Source organism: Dromiciops gliroides, chromosome 2 (assembly GCF_019393635.1).
Source record: "Dromiciops gliroides isolate mDroGli1 chromosome 2, mDroGli1.pri, whole genome shotgun sequence".
NCBI classification, from domain to species: domain Eukaryota; kingdom Metazoa; phylum Chordata; class Mammalia; order Microbiotheria; family Microbiotheriidae; genus Dromiciops; species Dromiciops gliroides.
Window position 1 is genome coordinate 541,293,418 of NC_057862.1, and position 24,667 is coordinate 541,318,084.

The following is a 24,667-nucleotide window of genomic DNA, read 5'->3' on the forward strand; positions in this document are numbered from 1 at the left end:
TGCATGCCTGTGCAGCTACCTGGACAAATGAATGTTTATGCATAGGCCTATACTTCAGTGTGCAGGTGAGAGCGTATACTTGAGGGATCATGGGATTTGGAACTGTAAAGAGATCAGCTTCGATATCCGCTAGCTAATTTTCTTCATTTTGTGGATGAGGAAAGGGAAGGTCTGAAGAGCTAAATGATTTGCCTGAAACCAGACAATGGAGCCATCATTGACATCGGGTGCTCTTTCCATAGCATCCTCCCGTGTCTCTGGAATAGGACCCAGGCTCTCTCTTCTCTCCTCGTCCAGCTTCTTTGTCGTGTTGGTTGTAGGTAATCCAATAAGGTCACCAGCTCTTTGTTTCCCATGGACTGGGATAGTTGAATAGAGTTTTTAGAAAGGATGAATTGTGGCTTCTGTATCTGAGTATGATGAGCTAATCATTCTGCTGGGGCTAGATAGAAAAGCTCAGGACTCAATGAGGCAATGGGGCAGCTAGATGGTGAAGTGGATAGAGCACAGGGCTAAAAGTCAGAAAGACACATCTTCCTGAGTTCAAATCTGGCCTCAGATACTTAAAAGCTCTGTGACCCTGGGCTAGTCACTTCACCCTGTTTATCTCTGTTTCCTCATCTGTAAAATGATCTGGAAAAGGAAATGATGGTATATTTGCCAAGAAAAACCCAAATAAGGTTATAAAGAGAAGGACACAACTGAATAACAAAATATTTGAGGGAACGTGCATATCTGTGTGTATGAATTTTTGATCTATGAGGATGTTTTTATAGGGTGGCCCCATGGCTTAATGGAAAGAGTATTGGACTTAGAATCAGAAGACCTTTTTGCCATTTTCTAGTTGTGTGACTATGGGCATATCAGAAACCAACATGCTGGGTTTGAGGTCAGGAAGATCTGAGTTCAAATTCAGCAATAGACACTTCCTAGCTATGTGACCCTGGGCAAGTCACTTAACCTCAGTTTCTTCAACTGTAAAATGAGGATAATAATAGCACCTACCTCGAAGGGTTGTTATGAGAATCAAATGAGATAATATTTGGAAAGTGCTTAGCACAATGTCTGACACATAGTAGGCACTTAATGCTTATTGACTGAGTCTTTATATCCTGTGTCAGTGAATTCTTCTTAGTGCACATTCCTAACTATGCTTTTGAGTGCCTCTGTGTGTGTGTGGGGGGGGGGGTAGTAGTCATCGTCCCACATCTAGATTGTCAGCATGATATAATGGAAAGAATTTCTTTGTTTCTTTAAGCCTGTCCGGGGCCACAGGTGGGCCTTTGTGTACCTGTGTGTGTTTGAATAAACTGAATGTGTGTTTCCACAGAGCAGGCCATTTGGGGCAGAGAAATCTGTGTCAAGACCCAAGGTTAAAACAATTTGTGTAATTCGGACAGCCAAGCCCCAGATGAACTGTGGGATGGGAAGCAGATGTCTCCATGGGCGGAGCAGCAGGGAAATGCTTCCAGCTCCTAGCTCCACTTCCCTGGTCCAGCCCCCTCCCCCCTCCCCTTTCAAATCACTCCCATTTCTCTGAGACAGTTCTCTTTCTAGTCTCTGCTTCCTTCTTTGCCTCCCCAGAAAGAAGTGAATTCAGCTCAGATGTTCAGACAATTCACCAGAACCTTCCTCTGGACCTCAGTTTCTTCATCTGTAAAATGGTCCTAACTATACTCACAAGCACCTACGTCACAGAGTCATTGTAAGGAATGAGCTATAAATCTTTTAGCACTATCCAAGTAAGAGCTGTCGTTATTATAGACTCAGGCTATAGTCTCTTCTCCTCTCCTCCCCCCTACCTCCCTGCTGTTCTGTCTGAATGTTTTCTTAATCTCTCAGTTGATTCAAGTCCTTGGAGAGGTTCCCCCTCAAAACTAGGCAGCAAGGCTTTTGCTCTTGCAGGACTGCTCGTTGAGGAAAAAGCCTTTTGCATCTCCCTGGAGAACCCAGTGCCCGCTTTCTTCTCTTCTCTCTTCCATGGATCCTTAACAACCTGTGATGGTGAGATTTGGGGAAGGATAGGCTTGGTGACCAGGAGGAGAGTGAGGACCAGGAGCAGGGTCCCCCGTCAGACAGACGCCAGGAAGGCTGTGTGTTTGAGTGGGCCAGCCCACTACCTCTGCTGCCTGTTCCTCCCAGCCAGGGAAAGGGAGGAGGCAGTCAGAGACCCTGCCAGCTGCGGGAAGGACAACTGACTGACTCTTGCTCATGCCTCCCTCTAGCTGCATTTCTTGGGGACATTGCTCTGGATGAAGAAGACTTGAAGGCCTTCCAGGTGGAACGGATGGTGGAACTCAGGCAACGGGCCATCCACAGGGTGACTGGCAAAGCCTCAGGTATCACCAGTGCTGGGCCATCGCCGCTCCTGAGGGACCGTGAGCTCATCAAGGCAGGGTGGAGACCGCCTGCTTCCCAGCAGCCTCCAAAGCCTCATGCACAGACAGAGGCCACATGGAGGCCAGGGCACAGCCCTGATGCCCATCCCTCTTCTCTCGGTCAGCTTAGTCCATGAGAAGGCACATAGGGTAGAGAAATATTACAGGTCCCCTGGGCTGTCCAGGGACCCAGAATTCACTCCTATTTCTCATGACCCTTGATCTGGCGGAATCTGACCTACCTACTAAGCCCACCCAGGCCCCTTACTCACCTTCAGCTGTGGGGCTTTTTTATGCCCTGGAAGGGGGACTGCAAGTGATATGAACAAGAACATCCAGGGGACAGGGGAGCTTTAACCACAGTAAATGAAGTGCCCTCCTTTCCTTCTCCACTGGGTCGTAGAGGGCAGAGGCTCTGAATCTGGGAGCTGGAGGCAGGTTAGCCTTAAGGGGAGGAGGCCAAAAAGTGGAGTCAGTTGCTGAGAACGTTATCCTTCTACTCCTTTTCCCTACCTCGGACCTTGGGTTTCCTATTGAAACAGTACCTGGAGCGTCCCAGACCAAGTTGCCGTGCCTTCCCACTGCTCCAAACTGGGAGGGGGCAATTCCTGAACCTTTCTAAGGCTGGCGCCAGAGGAATGGTCTTGTTCCTGCGAAGTTATCACTCCGACTTACAGCCCCCACTGAACAAGCCCAGTAAAGCGATGGGGTGGGCTCCCCCAGAGAACCGTGGTTCTGAGGTCAGAGGACTTGGGTTCAATCCTGCCTCTGACACATATTACCCGGCTGATCTCCGACAACTAATTTAACTTCCTTGGGCCTCACTTTCCTCATGTGTAAAATGAGGACAGTGGATCAGATGGCTTCTGAGGTTGCTCCCAACTCTAAGTCTATGGTTCTTTGACCCTACTCCAGAGAAGGAGGTTGTGGACGTTAAAATAAGGTCCTCACAGAGCTTACACTGTAGGAGCAATAGAAGAAACAAGGGAACATTTAGCCTTGAGCGTGGAAGATGTATTTGAAGGGCTGTCATTGGGAAAACACATTGGAAGAGTTCCCCTTGGCCCCAGAGAGGAAGTCTGAGCAATGAGGAAGATGTAGTAAGAAAGATTTAGGTTGGATGTTAGGGAAAACTTCCTACCAATCGTTATTGTTCATCCTTTGTTCTCTAAGAGGACCAGTGACTTGCAGGTGACTTGGATTTAAGTGAGACAGTGCTGTGCAAATTCACCAGCTTCAGTCTCTCCTCCGGAGCCATCTGGTTCCCAAGGCAAGATATAAATCAGGATGACTGGAGAGGGCCCCTTCCCAAAAGGAAGATGGGTTGTCTTTAGGCGGTAGGTGTTCAAGCAGAGGCCCGATGAGCCCTTAGCAGGGATCTTTAGAAGAATACTGCTTATTCAGGACTCCCTCTGACTTCTGAGGTCCTCCTAGCTCTGAGACTCTGTGATCTGGACAAGGCAATGTAGTACAGCTGGAAGCTCATGGATCAAAGGCAGCATGTCAATGGCAGCTGTGTTCAACAAGTGTACAGAACTTTGTAACCCCAGAAGGTCCTTCATTGTCAGCCCTTATGTTATCAAATATGTGGATGCAGTTTATAAAACTGTCATATCCTTTCCAAATGTAGGACATTGGTCAAAGATGGCAAACTTGTCCTCAGATGGCTTCCGGTCCCTCACAGATCTTGGGGTGGGGTGGGGATAAAGTGGATAAGCTTTCTCCCACCTAGAACTCCATTCCTCTTCCCTTTTCCTTTCAGGAAATAGTTCCACCCCCACCGGCCAGTATGCTCGGGGTCGGGCTCAGAGGAAGGCCCGGGAGAAGCTGGGGGGCCGGGGCCGATCTCGGAGCAGGAGGGCAGCAACATCCCGGCCGGAGCGGGTGTGGGTCGATGGCATTATCCCCTTTGTCATTGGAGGGAACTTCACTGGTGAGTGGAGAGGCAGGATTGGAGGCTGAGTGACAGTGGGAGTGGGGTGGGTGGGCAAGGTCAGATGAACTGACTTATTTAGGAAGTTGGCTCCAGGAGGTTCCTGGAACCAAGTACTGACCTTCAGTACTGAAACACAAAGAGGGAGATTATCTCCCACTCTCTCCTTATCAGCCCCTCTCCCTGTTGACTCCTCTCTCCCAGGTCACTGTGCTCCTTGGAGTACATATGACCCCTTTCCCTTCACAATAAATGGAGATGGACAACAGAGACTAGGGGCCAGGACATGTGAACTCCTTTCCTGACTCTGTCTTTGGTCAATGCCTGGAGGCTCTTGTTTCCCAGCTATGGAATGATGAGAATAAGTTTCCCCTTGAAGCTGATCCCTCTGGACTCATGGCTGATGTCTGACTCCTGCTCAACTGTGCTAACCTGGCCAGCCTGTTTTCTTATACAGGAAGCCAACGCGCAGTCTTCCGGCAGGCCATGAGACACTGGGAGAAGCACACCTGTGTCACTTTTCTGGAGCGCACAGATGAGGACAGCTATATAGTCTTCACTTACCGACCCTGCGGGTGAGTGGGAAACCCTAGGGCATAAACTTTCTTGGGGGCACGGCCCCTGAGAGAAGCACTGTTCTGGGCCTGGCCCTGCTCACAAGGGCATCTCGCTGAGCACTGCCTATAGAGGGAGATGCTGCCCAAGGGTATGGTCCTTCTCACCCTAAAATGTCCATTTCTCTGGCCTCCAGGCCCTGGGACAGACCTACTGGGGTCTGTCCAGGCTCTTAGTCTTGGGTGCAGGTCACTAAGACCTGTCTCCCCTTCATTCCCTACTCCTTTCCCCTGCTCCTGTCCTCCCTCCCCCTCAGCCTGGCCTAGGAGTCTAGGCAGTTTCCTCCCCTGAGTCAGCTGCACTCCCCCAGCTCGGGCCCTGCCCCCCTGAGCTGGCCCTGCCCCCCAGGTGCTGCTCTTATGTGGGTCGCCGGGGCGGGGGACCCCAGGCCATCTCCATTGGGAAGAATTGTGACAAGTTTGGCATCGTTGTCCATGAACTGGGCCATGTCATCGGCTTTTGGCACGAACACACACGACCTGACCGTGACAACCACGTCGCCATTGTGAGGGAGAATATCCAGCCAGGTAATCCCATCTACCTTTTTTCTGTTTAGCATCCCTGGTCCTGTGGCCAGGACCCCAGCATTCCAGCCTGATGCCTGGCACCTCTCTGTTACCCAGAATTATAGAGAAAAGATAGATCGGCCAGTAGATTCCCCTAACTTCAGCTTAGTTCAGATCTGTCTCTGGGCAGTGCCATGGGTTCCACTCTAGACTGTAGGGACCCAAGGAGCCTTTGATTGTCCTTAGGTCAGAGGATCTTGAGTAGAATAGGCAATTATGGAACCACTTTGGGAATACCAATCTATCCTATATCTTGGACCAAAAAGGCCCTTAGATCAACCTAGAATCCAACTAGTCTCTAGGGTAAAAAGGGAGGGACAGGGGCAAGGAGAGCTATTTTCCCAACCATTCACTTCTCTGCTGTCTCTCATCTCCTCACCCTTTTTCTTCCCCTGCCCTCTATGATCTCCATCTCCCTTTTTCGCTTTCCTTCTCTGTCTTAGTCTCTCCCTGTTTTTTCTCCATCTCATTGTCTCCATCTTAATGTTTCCTTTTCACCACCAAAGAAGCCCCGTTCCTGTTTACTCCCCTTGCCCTTTCCCTCCTTGCTCTCTCCCCTGTCCACTCTTGGAGTTCCCTCTGAGATGGTTGGGCAGAGCTTTCCTATTTGCAGGAACCTCTGTCCTCCTCCTGGCTGCTCAGTACTGGGGACCCCAGCTGCATCAGCGCCTTATCCTTGCCAAGAATCCTCCCCTTCCTGGTGTGCTAGCCCCAAGAGAAGTGTTCTGACACTGTCTCGGTGCCCCAAAGTTGGGCAGTTCCCCTCTCCTTTCCCCTTCCTCCTGCCCCCCGCATCCTTTTCCCCGTCTCCACAGGACAGGAGTATAACTTCCTGAAGATGGAGCTCGAGGAAGTGGAATCTCTGGGAGAGACTTACGACTTTGACAGTATCATGCACTATGCTCGAAATACTTTCTCCAGGTAAGAGCTAGAGCCTAAGACTCCAGCGGCTCTTCTCATTCTCACCGTGCTCATCTCTCAGTAGCATGCTGTGTTTCTTCAGACTTGACACAGCACCCTGATGGGACAGGTAGATGGTAGTGTACTATGATCCTTTACAAGTGACCTTAGCTGCATCAAGCTAGGTGACCATCTACTCTAACCCCTTCCTTTTACAGATGAGGAACCTGAGGCTCTGAGATGTTAAGGATTTGCCCACCATTACACAACTAGTTAGGGTCTGAGGTGGGATTGGAATCCAAGTCTTCTGGACTCCAAGGCCTGGGTTCTAGCAGCTACCCCATGCTGCAGCTCACAGCTAGGACCAAAGGTGTCCACTGGGCACCGGCAGCCCCAAAGCCCAGAGAAATGCCCTAAGTGTGTATCCTCCATCCTTCCTCACTCGGTATCCTCTGTCTAGCACATGTGGTTCTGCAGTAGATCTGTCCTCCCTTTCTCAGAATCTGCCACTATTGTTAGATTTGGAGTTCCTGCCGGCACTGTTAGATTCCAGAAAAGAACCACAAACCCTGCCTTCTAGAAAAGTCTGGGGAAGTGGTTTGGAGATCACCAGACCCCTTCAAGTCAGCATCCCAGTTCCTTTCTCATGGGATATAGGACCTGGCCTCTTGCAGCTCCTAACTCAGCCTGCTCTTTCTGTTTTCTTTTCTTGTCTTTTTCTCTGCCCCTGAATTTGTCCTTTTCCCCTTTGCCCTCATCCCACCCCCAGCCAAATCTCAATCTCTCTCTTTCTCTTTCAGTTCCACTCTCTCCCTCTTCCTGCCTTCTGGCTCTTTCTCAATCCAAGGCTGTTCCCAGACCCTTGAAGCAACATCAGAGACCAAAGAAAAGTGATGAGGTCATTACATCCCCCACCCTTACAGACCCATATCCCACCCCACCCTCCCCCCATGCTATGCTCCATCCAGCTGGATGTGAGTCAGGGACTCTGGGGAGGTAGAATCCTGCCCAATCTCTCATTCACCTCATGGAAACCTCCAGGACTTCAGGATTCCCCATTGAGAAGGGAAGGAAGTAGCTGGGGCCATCAGGCTCCCAAGGTCTTTAGAGTTATCCTTAAGGACTGAGTTGGCTAGCAAACCTTAAGCTGCCCAGAGAAGCTAATTCTAGCAAGGTAAATTGCTAGGAATTGGGGAATCAGAGCAGCCATAAGCCAACCTGAGCAGTGGGGTGAGAAGAGGTGGGGAGGAGATAGAGATGAGATAAAGGTTTGGAGGCTCAAAATCTACCTGTGTTTTCAAATAAGAATGTAGATACCAGCAGGATCCTAGATATGCTCATGCCATCCCCCATTTTTGCCTCCCTCCCTAAGTGTTGAGTTCCCTTGTGGCTTCTCCAGCCTCCTGGTGGGTCCAGCTGCCATGGGGTGGGGTTGCTGTCTATGCCCTAGTAATGACAGGGTGCTTTGTCTCCACCCTGTACTGACCCTGCTGCAGAATGTCTGAACTCAGGCAGGGTTGTGACCTGTGGAGCAGACACAGAGCCTCTTGGAGCTCCACTCACTAGTGGGACTGTGCGCCCGTGACTGATGGGTCCCTGCTAACCACACTTCCCTTTCTTCCTCCTAACATTACCATTCTGATTTTGGTTTCCCTACCCAGAGGTATCTTTCTGGACACCATTGTTCCCAAGTATGATGTAAATGGGGTAAAGCCCCCTATTGGCCAGAGGACCAGGCTCAGTAAAGGGGACATTGCCCAGGCCCGCAAGCTCTACAAGTGCCCAGGTGAGAAAGAAAACTTAAAGTTAGGGATCAGAGCTAGTCTTTGGAGAGGAGTTGGGAAGCATCTGTTGGGGGGGGGGGTTTGCTTGAGTAGTGTCATTGAGAGTCAAAGGCAAGGCACAAAGGACAGAATAGCTTCTTTAAATAATGTAACTATATGTATATTTTTAAATCATAAAAGTATTTTATTATTTTCCAGTTACATGTAGAGCTAGTGTTAAACATTTATTTTTTATTTTTTAGTGAGGCAATTGGGGTTAAGTAACTTGCCCAGGGTCGCACAGCTAGTAAGTGTTAAGTGTCTGAGGCCGGATTTGAACTCAGGTACTCCTGACTCCAGGGCCGGTGCTCTATCCACTGCGCCACCTAGCTGCCCCTAAACATTTGTTTTTATAAGATTTCTAGTTCTCAATTTTTCTCCTTCCCTTCCTTCCCTTCCCCCTTCTTCTCTTTCCTTCCCCCTCCCCAAGCCAGCAAGCAATCTGATATAGGTTATATATATATATATATATATATATATATATATAAAATGTAACTATATTTAAATCAACAAGTATTTATTTTTCTCCCCTTCCTCAACTGGATAATAATATCCCAAAATAAAAATAACATATTTGTAAAATATATTATATATATATACATATACATATACACATACATATACATATACACATACACATATATAGATAATAGATAATAAATAGATAGATAGATATAGATATATAGCCAATTCCTCCATCGTCCAGGTCCAAAAGTATTTATATCATTCTGCATTTTGAGTCTATCCCCTCTCTGTCAAGAGCTGGGTAGCATCTTTGGTCCTCTGGGATTGTGATTTTTCTTCCATTGGTCAGACTGCATTGAATAGAGTTGTGAAAGATGATGGGAGCGGGTGGCACCATACAATTTTTAGGGGAGTAAGGAGGCTATTGGAGCCAAAATGGATCTTCAAATTATACAAGGTGGGAAGAATCAGGCATGAGGGGTCAGAGCTGTGCCTTTCAAGGTCTAGGCAGAGGGGAGGGAAAAAGGAGCAGTGCAAAATAAAGCAATATATTGAAGGACGGGGTCCAAGGGAATGAGTAGAAGGCTTGAAGAGGAGCAGAGGATAAGGCTGGATCTAGAGATAAGCACTTATAGTAAGACCTTGGTAAGGGATCAAGAGGTGGAAATTGGAGGGTGAGAGGGCTCCTGGGAAATAATTGCCAGTGTTAAATATGCTCTAGGTATCAGATGGTCTTTGTAAGGAGAATCCATAGGAAGGAGCCAGAAGACTTCCTTATCCCCTGTTCTCTCTGTCCCCCAGCCCAGCCCACCCCCAGCTGGGCAAGGAGTTGGGGCCCACTACAGGGGGAAGAGATTTAGACCAGAGTTTGACCTCAGATGCAGGAACCCTTTGTTGCCATGATAACGCCTATGGTACAGCTGGTTGTCCTGGCAGCGAAAGGCAGGGAGAGGTGGAATGGGGGGGGGTGTATAGGGAGAGGAACTTAAAGGGACAGAGCTATTCCATAGAGACTCTTCTTTGCCTCCTGTTCCCACCCTTACCCCCACCCTTAAAGGGAAGCCAGGGATACAGGTTTGAGGAAGGGAAGGATGCAAGTCAGGAAGACTGGATCACTGCAGCTGATGAGTGGTACTGGCATTTGTTTGTCCAACAGCCTGTGGAGAGACTCTTCAGGACAGCACTGGAAACTTCTCCTCTCCTGAATACCCCAATGGCTATTCTGCCCACATGCACTGTGTTTGGCGCATCTCAGTCACACCTGGAGAAAAGGTACCGTCAAGCCTCTGACCTGTCTGTCCAGTGCTCTCTTTACTCCATGGCTCTAAAAGTATTACTTACCCTGAAAGGGAATATAGTGTTGAAGATTTGTGAATGAACCTCTCTACCTATTCATTCATTCATTCCTTCATTCAGTATTTAAGTACCCTGTGGTAGGCAATATGGAAGATACAGTGAACATATAATCTGGCTGAGGAGGCAGAAAACCTTTTACATCGAAGGGGTTAGGGTGCACAGAGCACCGCTACCTCACCCTTGCAATCTGGAAAATCCACATAAATTTTTTTGTCCCTGCCTTTGTTGTTGTTTTTTTTAAAATAATAAACATTTTTGAATTCCAAATTCTATCCCTCCTTTTCTCCCTTCCTGGCCCTCCCTGAGTCGGTAAGCAATTAGATAAAGGTTTCACATGTAGAATTATGTAAAACATTAGCATATTAGTCATTTTGTATAAGAAAACTTGAATAGAAGAAGAAAATGAAAGGAAGTGAAAAATAGCGTGCCTCAGTCTGTATTCAATCACTATCAGTTCTTTCTTTGGAGGTGGATAGTATACTTCATCATTAGTCCTTTGGTATTGTCTTGGATTGTTGTATTGCTGAGAATAGTTAAGTCATTCACAGTTCTTCATCAAACAATATTGCTGTCACTGTGCACAACGTTCTCCTGGTTCTGCTCACTCCACTATACATCAGTTCTACTAGTCTTTCCAGGCCCTTCTGAAATCATCCTGCTTGACATTGGCCCTCCCTTTGTACCAGAAAAGAAGTCTGATTTTTTTTCTTTTTCTTTTATGGTGTGTTTACAATGCCTTATCGTAAAAATTGGGTTAAGTATTTGGTCATAGGCAATATTACACAATACTATACATATAGTTTATGCATTTCAGAATTTCTAAACTTTTTGTGTTGTCTGCTGGCTTTTGCGTGCTGTCTGCATGTTTCTGCAAAACTCCCCAAAAATTCCCACTTAATTTCTTATGCTGACCTACATATCGAAATTGCACTGGGGAAAATCACAATGTGGAATGTACACACAAGTAGTGTGGTTTAGTAGAAAGAGCCCTGTATTGGATATCACAAGACCTAGCATCTAGTCCTAGCCAGGTGACCTTAGGCAAGTCATCTCTCTTTGAACTTTTTCATGTGCAAAGTAAGGGAGTTAGATTAAATGACCCTTCTGGCTCTAATAATCTATAATTTTGGATGCCACTGAATTTCTCTGTCTCAGTTTCCTCAGGTATAAAATGAGAGAGTCAGGCTAAGTAAACTTTAAGGTTCTTTCTAGGACTAGATCTGTGATCTTTAGATTTTGTCATAATCTTTGCTCCATAGACATTTGGGACACAAAGGGATTGAATTGCCTTCTGTGGGTTTACTGTTCTTTCTGGGCTCAAACCCTAACAAAAAAACCTGGGGAATATATCTCCCAGGAACTCTGATGACCATACTTGCAAGCATTCATTCATTGTTCAAATTACCAAGAAACAAGAATCCCTCCAACTCCACATGAGCCAATGGCCCATCTCCCTACCCCACCTCCATTGCCCCAACACAGATAACATGGTCATTTACAGGCCAGGCTGGAACCCACTTCTGGTCGTCTTGCTTTTTACTGTTCTACGTGTCACCACATTTCACAATCTCCCTTGAGATCAAGGGAGGTTACTTTGACGCTGTTGCCTTCCTCTGATGTGAGTCACTCTAGCTGTACTGTCCCTGGCTGAGAAAAGTCTGTGGTTCTTTGCAAACACACTGGAGAAAGGACCTGGGAATTCCCTCTTTTTTGAAATCATCCTTTGTTTTTTTAAATTAAATTTTATTTTTTCTTAATTTCTATTTTGTAATAAAAAATTTAAAGAGTGATTGACTGTAACATGAACATTTTCATACACAAAAGCCAGATAATTGGAATTGTATATGAGACATGCAGCCTGCTCCCTTTAATATATATTAAATTTAATGTGGTAGTACCAACATTGCCCAGCTTGCCTGTTTCTCCCCCTGAATTCCCCTCTCTGCATCTCTGAGCATTTTTAAATGTTTCAATGACACTTTTCTTTCCTTTCATCCCTTTTTTTGGGTATGATTATCATTATTCCCCACATTCCCTCTGCTAACTTCCCTTCTCCCAAATAAAACTTTGTAACAAAAAAGCAAAACAAATTTATGTTGTAATGACTGTGTCTGGAAATATCTCACTTTGCATGTATGGTATGTCATCTGTCCTTGATTCATCAGTCGTCTGGAATCAGGATTGGTCATCACAGTTATCAGAGGTCTTATGTCTTTCACAGTTGTTTTCTCTTACAGTGTTGTAGTCAATGAATATAAATTGCCCTCTTGGTTCTGCTGACTTCACTGTACATCAGTTCATACAAGTCTTCCTCACTTTCTCTGAACCATTCCTTTACATAATTTCTTATGGCTCAGTAATATTCCATTAGATTTATAAATCATAATTTGTTCTGTGATTCTGCAATGAATGGGTTCCCACTTTGTTCCAGTTCTTTGCTACAACAAAAAGTGATGCTAATAAGATTTTTTGCAGACATAAGGGTCCTTTCCTCCTCTTTGATCACTTTGGGGTGCATGCCTAATAGAGTGTTACTGGATTGAAGAGTCTGCGAAGTTAGATGATTTCCAATTCATAGCAGCACCAATAGTACATTAAGTATATCTATCCTTCACTGGCACCTCCGAGAATCATCACTTTATATGTTGTCTTTGGCAATTTGATGGGTAGAGTTGTTAGAATTTGCATTTCTCTTGTTCTTAGTGATATGGAGTATTCCCCCCCCCATATGTTGGATTTCTTCCCTTGAAAAACTGCTTGTTCATATCCCTTCACAATGTGTCTTTTGGGGAATTGCTTTTGTTATTACATGTTTGTATCAATTCCTATTTTAATATTGGACCTTAATCAGATATATTAACTTTTAAATCTTTTCCCAGTTAACTATTTCCTTTCTAACTGTAACTTCTTTGCTTTTGTTTGGGCAAAACCTTTTCAGTTTTATGTAATCCAGACCATCCATTTTGTCTTTTGTGAACTATTCTCTCCCTTGTTTGGTCAAGAACTCTTCCCCTATCCATTGTCATAACATATTTTTATTATATTATTCATTATATTTAAACCTTTTATAGCTAGAGCATGTATCCTTTTGGAGCTTATTGTTGTATATGTTTCAAAATGTTAGTCTAAATCTGATTGCTCCCAGAATGCTTTTCAATTTTCCCAGCAGTTTTTTGAATAGTGAGGCCTTACCCCAGTAGTTTGTGCCTTTGGGTTTATCAATCACTATGTTACTATGTTCAATTATTTCTGAATCTTTTAACTTAATCTGTTTCTCTGGTGAACATCTTTTCTTGTGCTTAACTATTATCAAATAATACTAGTGAAAATAGACATGTTTGCCTTACTTTTGATCATATTTGAATGGCCTCTCATGTTTTTCCATTATAGATGATGCTTGTTTTTGGTTTTCTATAGAAACTATTTATCATAACAAAGAAATGTTGGGTTTGTGGTATTTTAAAATAAAAATATATAGAATTTTCTCCAAAGCCTTTCTGCATCTATTGGCATAATCATGTGATTTAAATTTTTTGTTATTAATATTATATAATTATTAATATGGCCTGTTATATTTATGGATTTCCTAAATATTGAACTACCTCTGCATTCCTGGTACAGATCTAAATTGCTTATAGTACACAATCTTTTGTATGTGTTCCTGTGGCCTTTTTGTGGGTATTTATAATTTATTTAATAATTTTGCATCAATATTATTTTTTTGCTTTTGTATTTTTCTTTTATTTACTATATTTTCCCCCAATTACCTGTTAAAACAATTTTAACATTTTTTTAAAAAGTTTTAAATGCCAAATTCTATCCCTTCCTTCCTCCTTTACTTTTCCCCTCCCCAAGACAGTAAGCAATCAGATATAGGTTATATATATGAAATCATGTAAAATATTTCCATATTAGTCATTTTATACAAGAAAACTCAAATAAAAGAAAAAGAAAGAAAATGAAAAATAGCATGCTTCAGTCTTTATTCAAACAATATCAGTTCTTTTTCTGGAGGTAGATAGTATGCTTCATCATTTGTCCTTTGGGATTGTCTTGGATCATTGTATTGCTGAGAATAGCTAAGTAATTTACAATTCTTCATTGTATAATATTGTTGTTACTGTTGTACAACAATCTTCTGGTTCTGTTTACTTCACTTTGCATCAGTTCATGTAAGTCTTTCCAAGTTTTTCTGAAATCATCTTGTTTGTCATTTCTTATAACACAATAATATTCTACCAAAATCATATAGCACAGCTTTTTAAACCATTCCCCAATTGACAGGTACCCCTTTAATTTCCAATTCTTAGCCCCCACAAAAAGCTTCTATAAATATTTTTGTACAAATAAATCCTTTTGCATTTTTTCTATGTTTGGAATATAGACCTAGCAGTGGCATTGCTGGATCAAAGGGTATCATATCAATATTCTTTAGAGATATTGATCTATGGTTTTCATTCTCTGGCTTCTTGCTCCATGATTTAGGTAGATATGAGGACCATATTTATCTCATAGAAGGAGTTTGATAGTATGACATCTTTACCTTATTCTTGCAGGCGATTTTTGTAAAATTGAAGTTAATTGTTTCTTGCCTACTTGATAGAATTTACTTATACATTCATCTGGTCTTGGTGTCCCCCCCCCCACACACACACACCTCTCTTGGTAGTTTACTTATAGCTGATTCCATTTCTTTTTCTGAGACTGGATTGTTTAAATTCTCGATTTCTTGTTCTGATAATCTATTTTGTATTTTTGTAAATATTTATCCATTTCATGTGTTGTTATTTTTCTGGCATTTAATTGAGTAAAATAGTTTCTAATACTTTCCTTATTACTTTTAATTTGTGGTTAATTATCTTTTTCAGTTTTGAAATTAGCAATTTAATTTTCCTATATTTTTTATCAGATTAGCAAATGAGTTATTTTTTTGTTTTTAAAAGAGCTCCTACTTTTCTTTATCATTTCATTAATTTCTTGTTTTAAATTGTATTTATTTCCTATTTTGATTTTTAGAACCTCTATGTTTTGTGCTTGGTTGAGTTTTTTAATTTATTGGTTTTTTTTTTTAGTTGTATACCCAATTTACTGAAATGTTCTTTCTCTCTTTTGTTAGTGAAAGTGTTCAGGGATATTTCCCCTAAGGACTGCTTTGAATGTATCCCAAAAGTTTTGGTATGTTGTATCATTGCTGTAATTTTCTTTAATGAAATTTTCTATTGTTTCTATGAGCTGTTCTTTAACACACCAATCTTTAGGATTAAATTATTTAGTTTCCATCTAAGTTTTAACCTTTCTTTAGAGATCCTTTATTGATTATAATGTTTATTTCATTATGTTCAGTAAAATATATGTTTAATATTTTTGCTTTCCTGCATTTATGAAATTTTTATGACCTAGAACAGAAATTCTTTTTTTTAATTTTTAAATTTATTTATTTAGTTTTTTTAGTTTTGAACATTTGTTTAGATAAGATTTCCAATTTCAAATTTTTTTCCCTCCCCTTTCCCTCCCCCTCCATTAGAAAGCAGGTAATCTGATATATGTTATATATATGTATATGTATATATATAATAACATTAAACATATTTCTGCATTAGTCATATTATAAGAGAAAAATCAGAGCAAAAAGGAAAAATCTCAAAAAAGAAAAACAACAGCACCAAAACCAAAAGAAATAGTCTGGTCCACTCAGCATCCATATTCCACAGTTCCCTTTTTTTCCCCCTGGATTTGTAGAGCCTTTTCCATCATGATTCCTTTGGAACTTTCTTGTACCGTTGGATTGGTGAGAAGAATCTAGTCTATCACAGTTGATCAACACATAATGTTGATGATACTGTGTATAATGTTCTTCTGGTTCTGCTCATCTCACTCATCATCAGTTCATGCAAGTCCTTCCAGGTTTCTCTGAACTCCTCCTGCTCATCATTTCTTACAGCACAATAGAATTCCATTATATTCATATACCATAACCTGTTCAGCCATTCCCCAATTGATGGGCAGCCCCTCAATTTCCAATTCCTTGCCACCACCAAAAGAGCAGCTATAAATGTTTTTGTACATGTGGGTCCTTTTCCCTTTTTTATGATCTCTTTGGGAAAAAGACCCAAAAGTGGTATTGCTGGGTCAAAAGGTATGCACAGCTTTTATAGCCCTTTGGGCATAATTCCAAATTGCTCTCCAGAATGGTTGGATCAGTTCATACCTCCACCAACAATGCATTAGTGTTCCAATTTTTCCACAGCTTCTCCAAGATTTATTATTTTCCTTTTTTGTCATATTAGCCAATCTGATAAGTGTCAGATGGTACTTCAGAGTTGTTTTAATTTGCATTTCTCTAATCAATAGTGATTTAGAGCATTTTTTCATATGGGAATAGATAGCTTTGATTTCTTCATCAGAAAACTGCCTGTTCATATCCTTTGACCATTTCTCAATTGGGGAATGACTTGGATTCTTATAAATTTGATTTAGTTCCCTATATATTTTGGAAATGAGGCCTTTATCAGAAGTACTGGCCATAAAAATTGTTTCCCAGCTTTCTGAATCCCTTCTAATTTTGGATGCATTGCTTCTGTTTCTACAACCCCTTTTTAATTTAATGTAATCAAAATCATCCATTTTGCATTTCATAATATTCTCTATCTCTTGTTTGGTCATAAATGAACAGAAGTTCTTAACATGGAGTCTGTGAACTGGAAAATATATTTTGATAATTGTATTTCTAAGTAATGGGTTCTTATTTTGTAGCTTTAAGTTATTCTGAAAATGGGTCTATAGGCATAATTAGACTGCCAAAGAAATCCATGACACAAAATAGATTAAGAACTCCTATCCCAGAATATGATCAATTTTTGGAAAGGCATCAAGCACAGTGATAACCTTGTATATTCCTTTCTATTCCCATTCAGTAATTCAGATAGGTCCCAGAGATCTATTATATCTTACTTTAAAAAAAAACACAACCCTCTATTCATGTCCTTAACTTCTTTCTTATTTATCTTTTGTTAGATTTATCTCGGTCTGAAATGGGAATTTCCTTTTGATCAAACTGGTACTACCTTTTCAGCTAGCCTGCCACCCCTATTATCAAAGTAATAGATCAGGGATTCAGCTCATCTGCTAGCTGTTATGCCGTTCATTATTACCTACATATCACTTTGTCACCATCCATTTAAGAAACAGGTCCAACACACCTAGGACACAGAGGGCCATAAGTGGTAAAACCACAGATTTCCAACATTCTATCCCATAAACCATATGATAGGGAAAATTTCTTTTGTCAGACTATGTAACCTTATTCTTAACTTGAAAAAAAATATGGTTACAGAAAACAGGATTTTGATCATATTAATAAGGAAGTTTGGGTTATCAGGGCTTTTTGGTGCCAGAATTTAGAGGCTGATGACAGCATTAACACTCCAGCAGCAGAGAAATAACTGAGCTCAGCTCCTACATAGTAAGATTAATTAGTTAAAATCAGAAGCAACTAGATAGCAGCACCTACTTCTTTATTGCAGGCACTATTCTCTAAATAAAGAGTTTTCAACTAAACAGAATTTGGGAGTCTGAGTGTCCCTAAACCACCACCACTACCATCCAGCTAAATTTGTCTTAAAAGCTGATTTGAAGGCATATTTTCTGCTGTTTGCCCCAGATGTGAAAAATACTATCTATAACTCTGCTTGTGACATTTTCCTTAAAGAATGACATTTCCTTTTCCCCCGTTGAGTATGTTTTTGTCTTGTTCCTGATTGAGGTAGAGGATGGGGTAGGAGAGACTCCAGATCTTTACTCAGAGTGACCTGTCCCTCCTCTCCATCCACTTATCTTTTTAACCCTGCTTGGGCAAAGGTGAAGGGTTATTCCCTGAGGGATTGTACTCTAGCTCTTCAGGGTCTGCCAGAGCTCTCCAGTTGGTCAATCAATTAAATCCCATAAAACACAAGGGCACATTATTCAAATTAAAAACATACATATAGACGAAGAACCTTCTAATGGCCACTGTAGTGCCTACATTATTAATAGTCAGGTTAATTAAAGCAAATAGGTGGCTCAGTGGATAGAATGCTGGGCATGGAGTCACGAAGATCTGATTTCAAATCTGGTCTCAGACATTTACTAGCTGTATGACCCTTGGCAAGTCATTGACCTCTGTTTACTTTAAGCCACTGGAGAAGGAAATGTTAAACCATTTCAGTATCTTTGCATGACAACAAAACAAAAGCAACCCCATGGACAGTATGATCCATGGGGTCATGAAGAGTCAGACATGAATGACAAGACTAAACAATAAGTAAAGCAAAACTTTCATATTTCCCTCTCTCCTGTCTTTCTCTTTGTATGGAGTAGGCACTTGATAAATATATGTAAGTCTTATATCCTGACCTTACCTTTCTCCCTTCCCTTTTTCCCCTTTGTCATCTTCCAAGTCAAGTTCTTTCCCAGAGAGGCACTTCAGTTTTCAGTTTCTCCTTCCTTTTTGTGGGTCAGCAACTTCTTCAGTCCCATGCCTCCATTGGCTGTTTCTTTGGAACTAGGAGTGGTTGTGGTTAAGACAAGCCTTGGCCAAACTTGTGCAGCTTGTCTCTGTCTTCCAAAGCCTTGTTAAAATCCTGCCTCTTCTTTGAAATTGTTCCTGACCATTCTATAGCCCCTAGTGTTCTTACACTGTCATGTAACACTTTGTCAAATGGTACCAGTCTCATAGAATCCTAGAATCTTAGCGTGGGAAAGGGACCTCAGAGGTCATCTTATCCATCCTCCCTCTCCATGCAAGAATCCTAATTACAACATCGCTGATAGTGTTATCCAGTCCCTTCTTAAACACTGATAAGAAGTTCATTACTGCTTTGTAGCAGCCTGCTTCATTGTTGAATGTTCTTAAAGTGTGAGAATTCAGACAGGATCTATACGTCCCTATAACTTCCACCCAATCTGCTGGTCTGCCTTCTGCCCCCTGGAGCAGCACAGAGAAAGTTCACGTTCTCTTTCCTACAACATCCCTGAAAATATTTGAAATCATAGTATGTATATATGTATGCATGTATGCATGCATCTATATGTATAGATGTGTGTATCTACATATGTACATACCTCTGTGTATATGCTCTCAATCTTCTCTTCCTCAGGATAAAAGGACCAATTTTTTCAACTCTTTCTCATGTGACATGATTTCCCATCTTTTTTACTTTCTAGCCATCTTTTTCTTGACATCCTACATTTAATAAAATGTTTTACCAATGCCTTTTAAAAATTTTTTATCGGGGTGGCTAGGTGGCACAGTGGATAAAGCACCGGCCCTGAATTCAGGAGGACCTGAGTTCAAATCCGGCCTCAGACACTTGACACTTACTAGCTGTGTGACACTGGACAAGTCACTTAATCCCCATTGCCCCGCCCCCCCCTTTTTTTTTATTACTTCCAAATGGCTTGAAGGCACACATGCACACATACTCACATATGCACACACACACACACACACACACACACACACACACACACGCAGTAGAATTTTTCCTTGTATCAAAATTGGATATGTATAACAGTGTATGCCTCAACAAATACCTTGTATCTCTCACCTCTCTTTCAAGAGTCATATTACCATCATATGGTAATACATTATCCATCATTTGAAGGCAATGTCAGTCACAGCATAGAGCACAGTCTGATGCCTTTGAATACTGGTTTGTTGGTTTGTTTGTGTTGCTGTGGTTATTATCTAACTTGTTCTTTTGGTTCTACTTATTTCAGTGGACATCAGTTCATACAGGTCTTCCCAAATTTATAGCATAATGATGTTCCATTACAATCATATACTACAATTTGTTCAGTCATTCTCCATTTGAAGGGTACCCGGCATATGCCATTTTGTCAAGAAACACCACAGATAATGGTCTGACCAGCCCAGAGTGACCCCTCATGATGTGAACACAATATTTTTTATTACTATGTTCCCAAGATTGCCTTATATCTTTTGGCAGCCCTGTCATGCTCTTGGCTCATTCAACCCATCAAGATTATTTTGTTTGTTTGGTTTTTTGTGAGGCAATTGGGGTTAAGTGACTTGCCTAGGGTCACACAGCTAGTAATTGTTAAGTGTCTGAGGCTGGATTTGAACTCAGGTCCTCCTGAATCCAGAGCCAGTGCTCTATCCACTGCGCCACCTAGCTGCCCCAAGATCATTTTGAATCATGATTCTTCATCCATCTAGTTGACTATCCCTTTCAGCTCTATGCCATCAACAAAATGGATGAGCATGACACCTAAGTCCCCACACCCACCCCTGCTCACTCTTTTTTTTTTTTAGTGAGGCAATTGTGGTTAAGTGACTTGCCCAGGGTCACACAGCTAATAAGTGTTAAGTGTCTGAGGTCAGATTTGAACTCGGGTACTCCTGACTCCAGGGCCGGTGCTCTATCCACTGCCCTGCTCATTCTTAATAGATGACCTCACCTCCTACTTTAGAGAGGCTGTCTGGACAATAGATTTAGGATTGTAAGGGATCTTATGGGTCATGCAGTCCAGGCATGTCAAACTCAAATAGAAACAGGTCTAATAAACCATACATAAGGAAACCTGAGGGCCACATATTGACTTAGAAAACCATATATTACCATTATCTATGTTCTATCATAGTTTTATTAATTTAAAAAAATATTTCCCAATTACTTTTTTTTGTTTTTGTTTTTGTTTTTTTAGTGAGGCAATTGGAGTTAAGTGACTTGCCCAGGGTCACACAGCTAGTACATGTTAAGTGTCTGAGGCCAGATTTGAACTCAGGTGCTCCTGACTCCAGGGCCGGTGCTCTATCCACTGTGCCACCTAGCTGCCTCCTATTTTTATTATGTGTCTGAGATCAAGGTTGGCAGAAAGTGAACAGTATCCTCTGGCAATTCCAGGGAAATGACACCATCTGGAGAACAAGATATGGTTGCCCTAAGTTTACAAAGGAGGCCATGACCTAATAGGTTTGCAGGAGAGTTGGGCATACGTAGAAATTAATGTTCTATTGTTAATGGACCCAGATTCACTATGCAAGGAGTTAATTTTGCAACAGATTGAGCTTTTCCTGAAACTCCAACTACATTTAGAGATCCAAAAGATGTACATTCAGGGTCAGGTTTGCTCACTAGGACTGATCTTGAGGCTCCAGTATCTAATAAACAATCATAATAAGTATCTCCAACCCTAAAGGTTACATGGAGTTCATTACTTTGGGGAGGTGAATGGACTGGCACAAGAGGGCTAAAAATTTCAGGGTCTGGAAAGGTACAGTCTTTAGATTCAACCATCCTTTCCCCTCCCCTACACCATCAATCCTCTATATCTCTCTGATCTATACCCCTTTGAGAGAGCCTGTAACTGTTTTCATTCTGCTCACCTATATCTCTCTGAAAAGGTCTGTTTTGTCTCTGTCTGTCTGTACCCACCTGAAAAGATCTATCTCTATTTTGGTTCTGTTCCCTTTGCATAGTCCTACAGTACTGCATTATGTGCCCTTGTCTATTGCAGTAATAGCAAAATCTAGGGAGTTGATAGCGATTCTCGCTGCCTTGTTGTTTCCTGTACTGGAGCTAAAATGCCCTGTCTGTTCCTTTCTTCCCTCTCATTTCCTTCATAAATATACATTGCTATTTCTTTAAGTCTGTCAGGACTCAAGGTATTCCAACCTGGACACTGCCTTTCAAAATATTTCCATATTTCTGGTAAGTACTGGTGTATAAAATGAGAATAGAAAACATAGGCATCTCTAGCGTCTAATGGGTCTAGTCTAGCATATTGCCTGGCATGCTTACACAGTCTGTCATAGAATCTATTAGGTCTTACATTAGGTTCCTGAACTGTATCTATAAATTTTTGCCAGTTATCAGTCTTTCTAGCATAAGATTCCATTGCCTTCAACAATGTTTCTCTTGCTTCCTTCAACATTTCAAAATGCTCAGGTAGCACTTACTAGCTGTGTGACCCTGAGCAAGTCACTTAACCCCAATTGCCTCGCCAAAAACAAACAAACAAACAAACAAACTGCTCAAGGATATTGGAGTCCCAGTCAGGGTCTTTTAAAGGCTATCCAATAGCAACTTTTCCTGATGGTTCTAAGGAGTTCGCTGTGACTTTTATATCAGCTCTTTAGACTGGGGATAATATTGTTTCCATGAGATCAATGACATCATTCTAAGTGGGCTGATATCCTCTGAAAATTGCCCCAAACTGGCTGATAACTGCTGTGGGATCTTCATCAAATTTAGGAATTTCTTGTTTCCATAAACTTAAATCTTTGGGGCCAAAAGGTATATAGTGCCTGAGCTTTACTACAGTACCCTTTTTATCCTGGGTGGGGATCTCTTGAAGAGGAAGAATTTTTATCTTCTCTATCTCCTCTATAGGTGAATTTCCTCTTTTTTTCCTTTTTATTTCCTTGGTTGGCATTTCAGCCTGAGAGATAGGCTTGCATTCAAGCTTGGGCTTGGATTCCCCCTCTTTTGCCCCCCTTTTGGTCAATTCCTTACTTGCTACATTCCAGAGGTTCCAATAAGTTAAATCTTTGGGGGAATCAAAGTGCAGCATCATTTGTAGAGCTTTCAGTGTTAAGTAGTCAAAAAATCCATTCTCTAACCATTGGTTCTCTAGTAAGCTAAAATATTTTTTATGCCACATAAAACACAGTTTGATAAGCCTTTCTTTTTTCATGCCTAGCTTATCAGAGTCCCATGCTGTGATTATTTTCTCTAGGGGAGACCCCTGTATTATATGGTATGTTCTGGTATTCATAGTCTTTTTGGTGTTTTTAATCTCTATAGTATCATCAGTCGCCCTTTTTGTAATTCAAAAATTTCCTCACTATAACACAAAGAAAAGTAAGAATAAAAATAAAAATAGGAATAGAATATTCGAATTCATAAGGACCAAGCGTAAACATGATTTCAATCCTGGCCTGGGTGAATAACCAGGAAAAAAAAAACTCAAGAGGCTGATCCATTGGAAAAAGTAAAGGGAGAGACACATGAAAATAGGAGGCTAAAATTAGAAAAAGGGTACTTAGGAGATACTTACTTAGCTGCTACCTTGAAATTTAAAGGGACAGGCAAATAGGAAATGGGGGAAAATTTCTTACCCAACCAGAAGATCAGAAGATCAGGGGTTCAACCTTCCTCTTTGTGGTTTGCCAACTGTGATGAATAAAATATAATTGTGATGTGTCTAAAAATCTAATGTGTGGTTGCCTTAAATTAGAAGCTCATAGCACCAGTCTTTGGGGAATTAAACATTTATTAAAATATTTAGAAGTTAGTAAAAGAGAGAAGAACACAGGTAGTTCAGAAGGACACCTAGCTACCTACCCTGGTGACTCCGCCAGAACCTCCAACCGAAAAGACAGATCCTCAGTTTCCTAGAGCAGAAGCTCCCTGTGGGACTGGAAGAGGGGCGGTCCCCACACACAGCTCCAAGCTAATTGGCTGGTAGCATTGACTGACATAACTTACAGGTGCTTCTATGAATAGATGTAACAGTTCTATGAATGGATGTAACTTTCAGACACCAGGCAGCTTCCCAACCCTAGTCATATGCTTTCTCCTCAGGGGGGCGTTGCCCTGGTTCTCACAATGTCTTTCTCAGCAGGGGGGTGGCACGCTGATTCTCACAATCTCCATGTCAGAGATGAAGAAACTGAGGCTCAGGTAGATTAAGTGATATGGCCAGGGTAGCCTAAGGTATTTATTGGCAAAACCAGAACTAGAACCCCAGTCTTCTAACTCCAAATCTAGTGAACTTGCCACTACCTTCCACTGCTTCTGTAACATGGGATTTTTTCAATGTCCTTGATAAAATCCAGATATGCTATTATCTATGGCATCCCCTGGGGATACAAGTCTAGAAACTGAATCAAAAAGGAAATAGTATTAGATTGACATGACTTATTCTTGGTGAACTCGTGCTGGCTACTAATGGTCATTGCTTCCTTTTCAAAATGCACACAGACCATCTGTTTAGTAATCACCCTAGAATTTTGCCAGAGATCAATGCCAAAATCACTGGTCTTTAGTTTGAAGGATCTACGTTTTTCCACATTTTGAAAATTGGAACAGCATTTCCCCATCTGATTTTCTGGCCCCTTTCCCATCCACCATGATTTCTCAGAAATCACTAGTCATGGTTCTGCTTTCTCACATCTGCAAGTCTTTTCAGTTCTCTGGGATGTTATTTCTTTAGGCCTAAAGCCTTGAACTCATTTAAAGTGATTAGATGTGCTCTTACCATTTTTACCTTATCTCAGGCTTCAATTGCCTCCTAATCATGTTTGTCTTAGCCTTTTGGGTCTGGTTGGAGAAGTCATTCTCCTTGGTAAAGAAAATGATCAGAAAATATGAGTTGAACAGTTCTTCTTTCCTTTATCATCTGTTAACTTTCCACTGTTTTTTTCCTGGGCCCAGATCTGTTCCTTTTTTTGTTTTTTTTTGGACTCTAAACATTTTTTTTTTTGCAGGGCAATGAGGGTTAAGTGACTTGCCCAAGGTCTAAACATATTTTTAAGTCCATTGTTATTTGCTGTTGTTATTTTTTTTCCTTAGCAATTTAAAAAATTAAGTTCATCCTTGGCTTTAGTATTTCTGACACGATTATCAC

At 41.7% G+C, this 24,667-nt stretch overlaps 1 protein-coding gene across 2 annotated transcripts in view; it reads left to right on the forward strand.

The window, feature by feature from the left end:
• The window catches only part of BMP1 (bone morphogenetic protein 1), a 62,212-nt gene that overhangs the window by 10,218 nt on the left and 27,327 nt on the right, over positions 1–24,667 (forward strand). For both annotated transcript variants that reach the window (XM_043984318.1, XM_043984317.1), the window contains exons 2-8: positions 2,226–2,339; positions 4,141–4,311; positions 4,769–4,886; positions 5,275–5,453; positions 6,308–6,413; positions 8,054–8,178; positions 9,837–9,952. In XM_043984318.1, the coding sequence (XP_043840253.1) occupies positions 2,226–2,339; positions 4,141–4,311; positions 4,769–4,886; positions 5,275–5,453; positions 6,308–6,413; positions 8,054–8,178; positions 9,837–9,952 (929 nt within the window). The remainder of the gene's footprint in view (positions 1–2,225; positions 2,340–4,140; positions 4,312–4,768; positions 4,887–5,274; positions 5,454–6,307; positions 6,414–8,053; positions 8,179–9,836; positions 9,953–24,667) is intronic.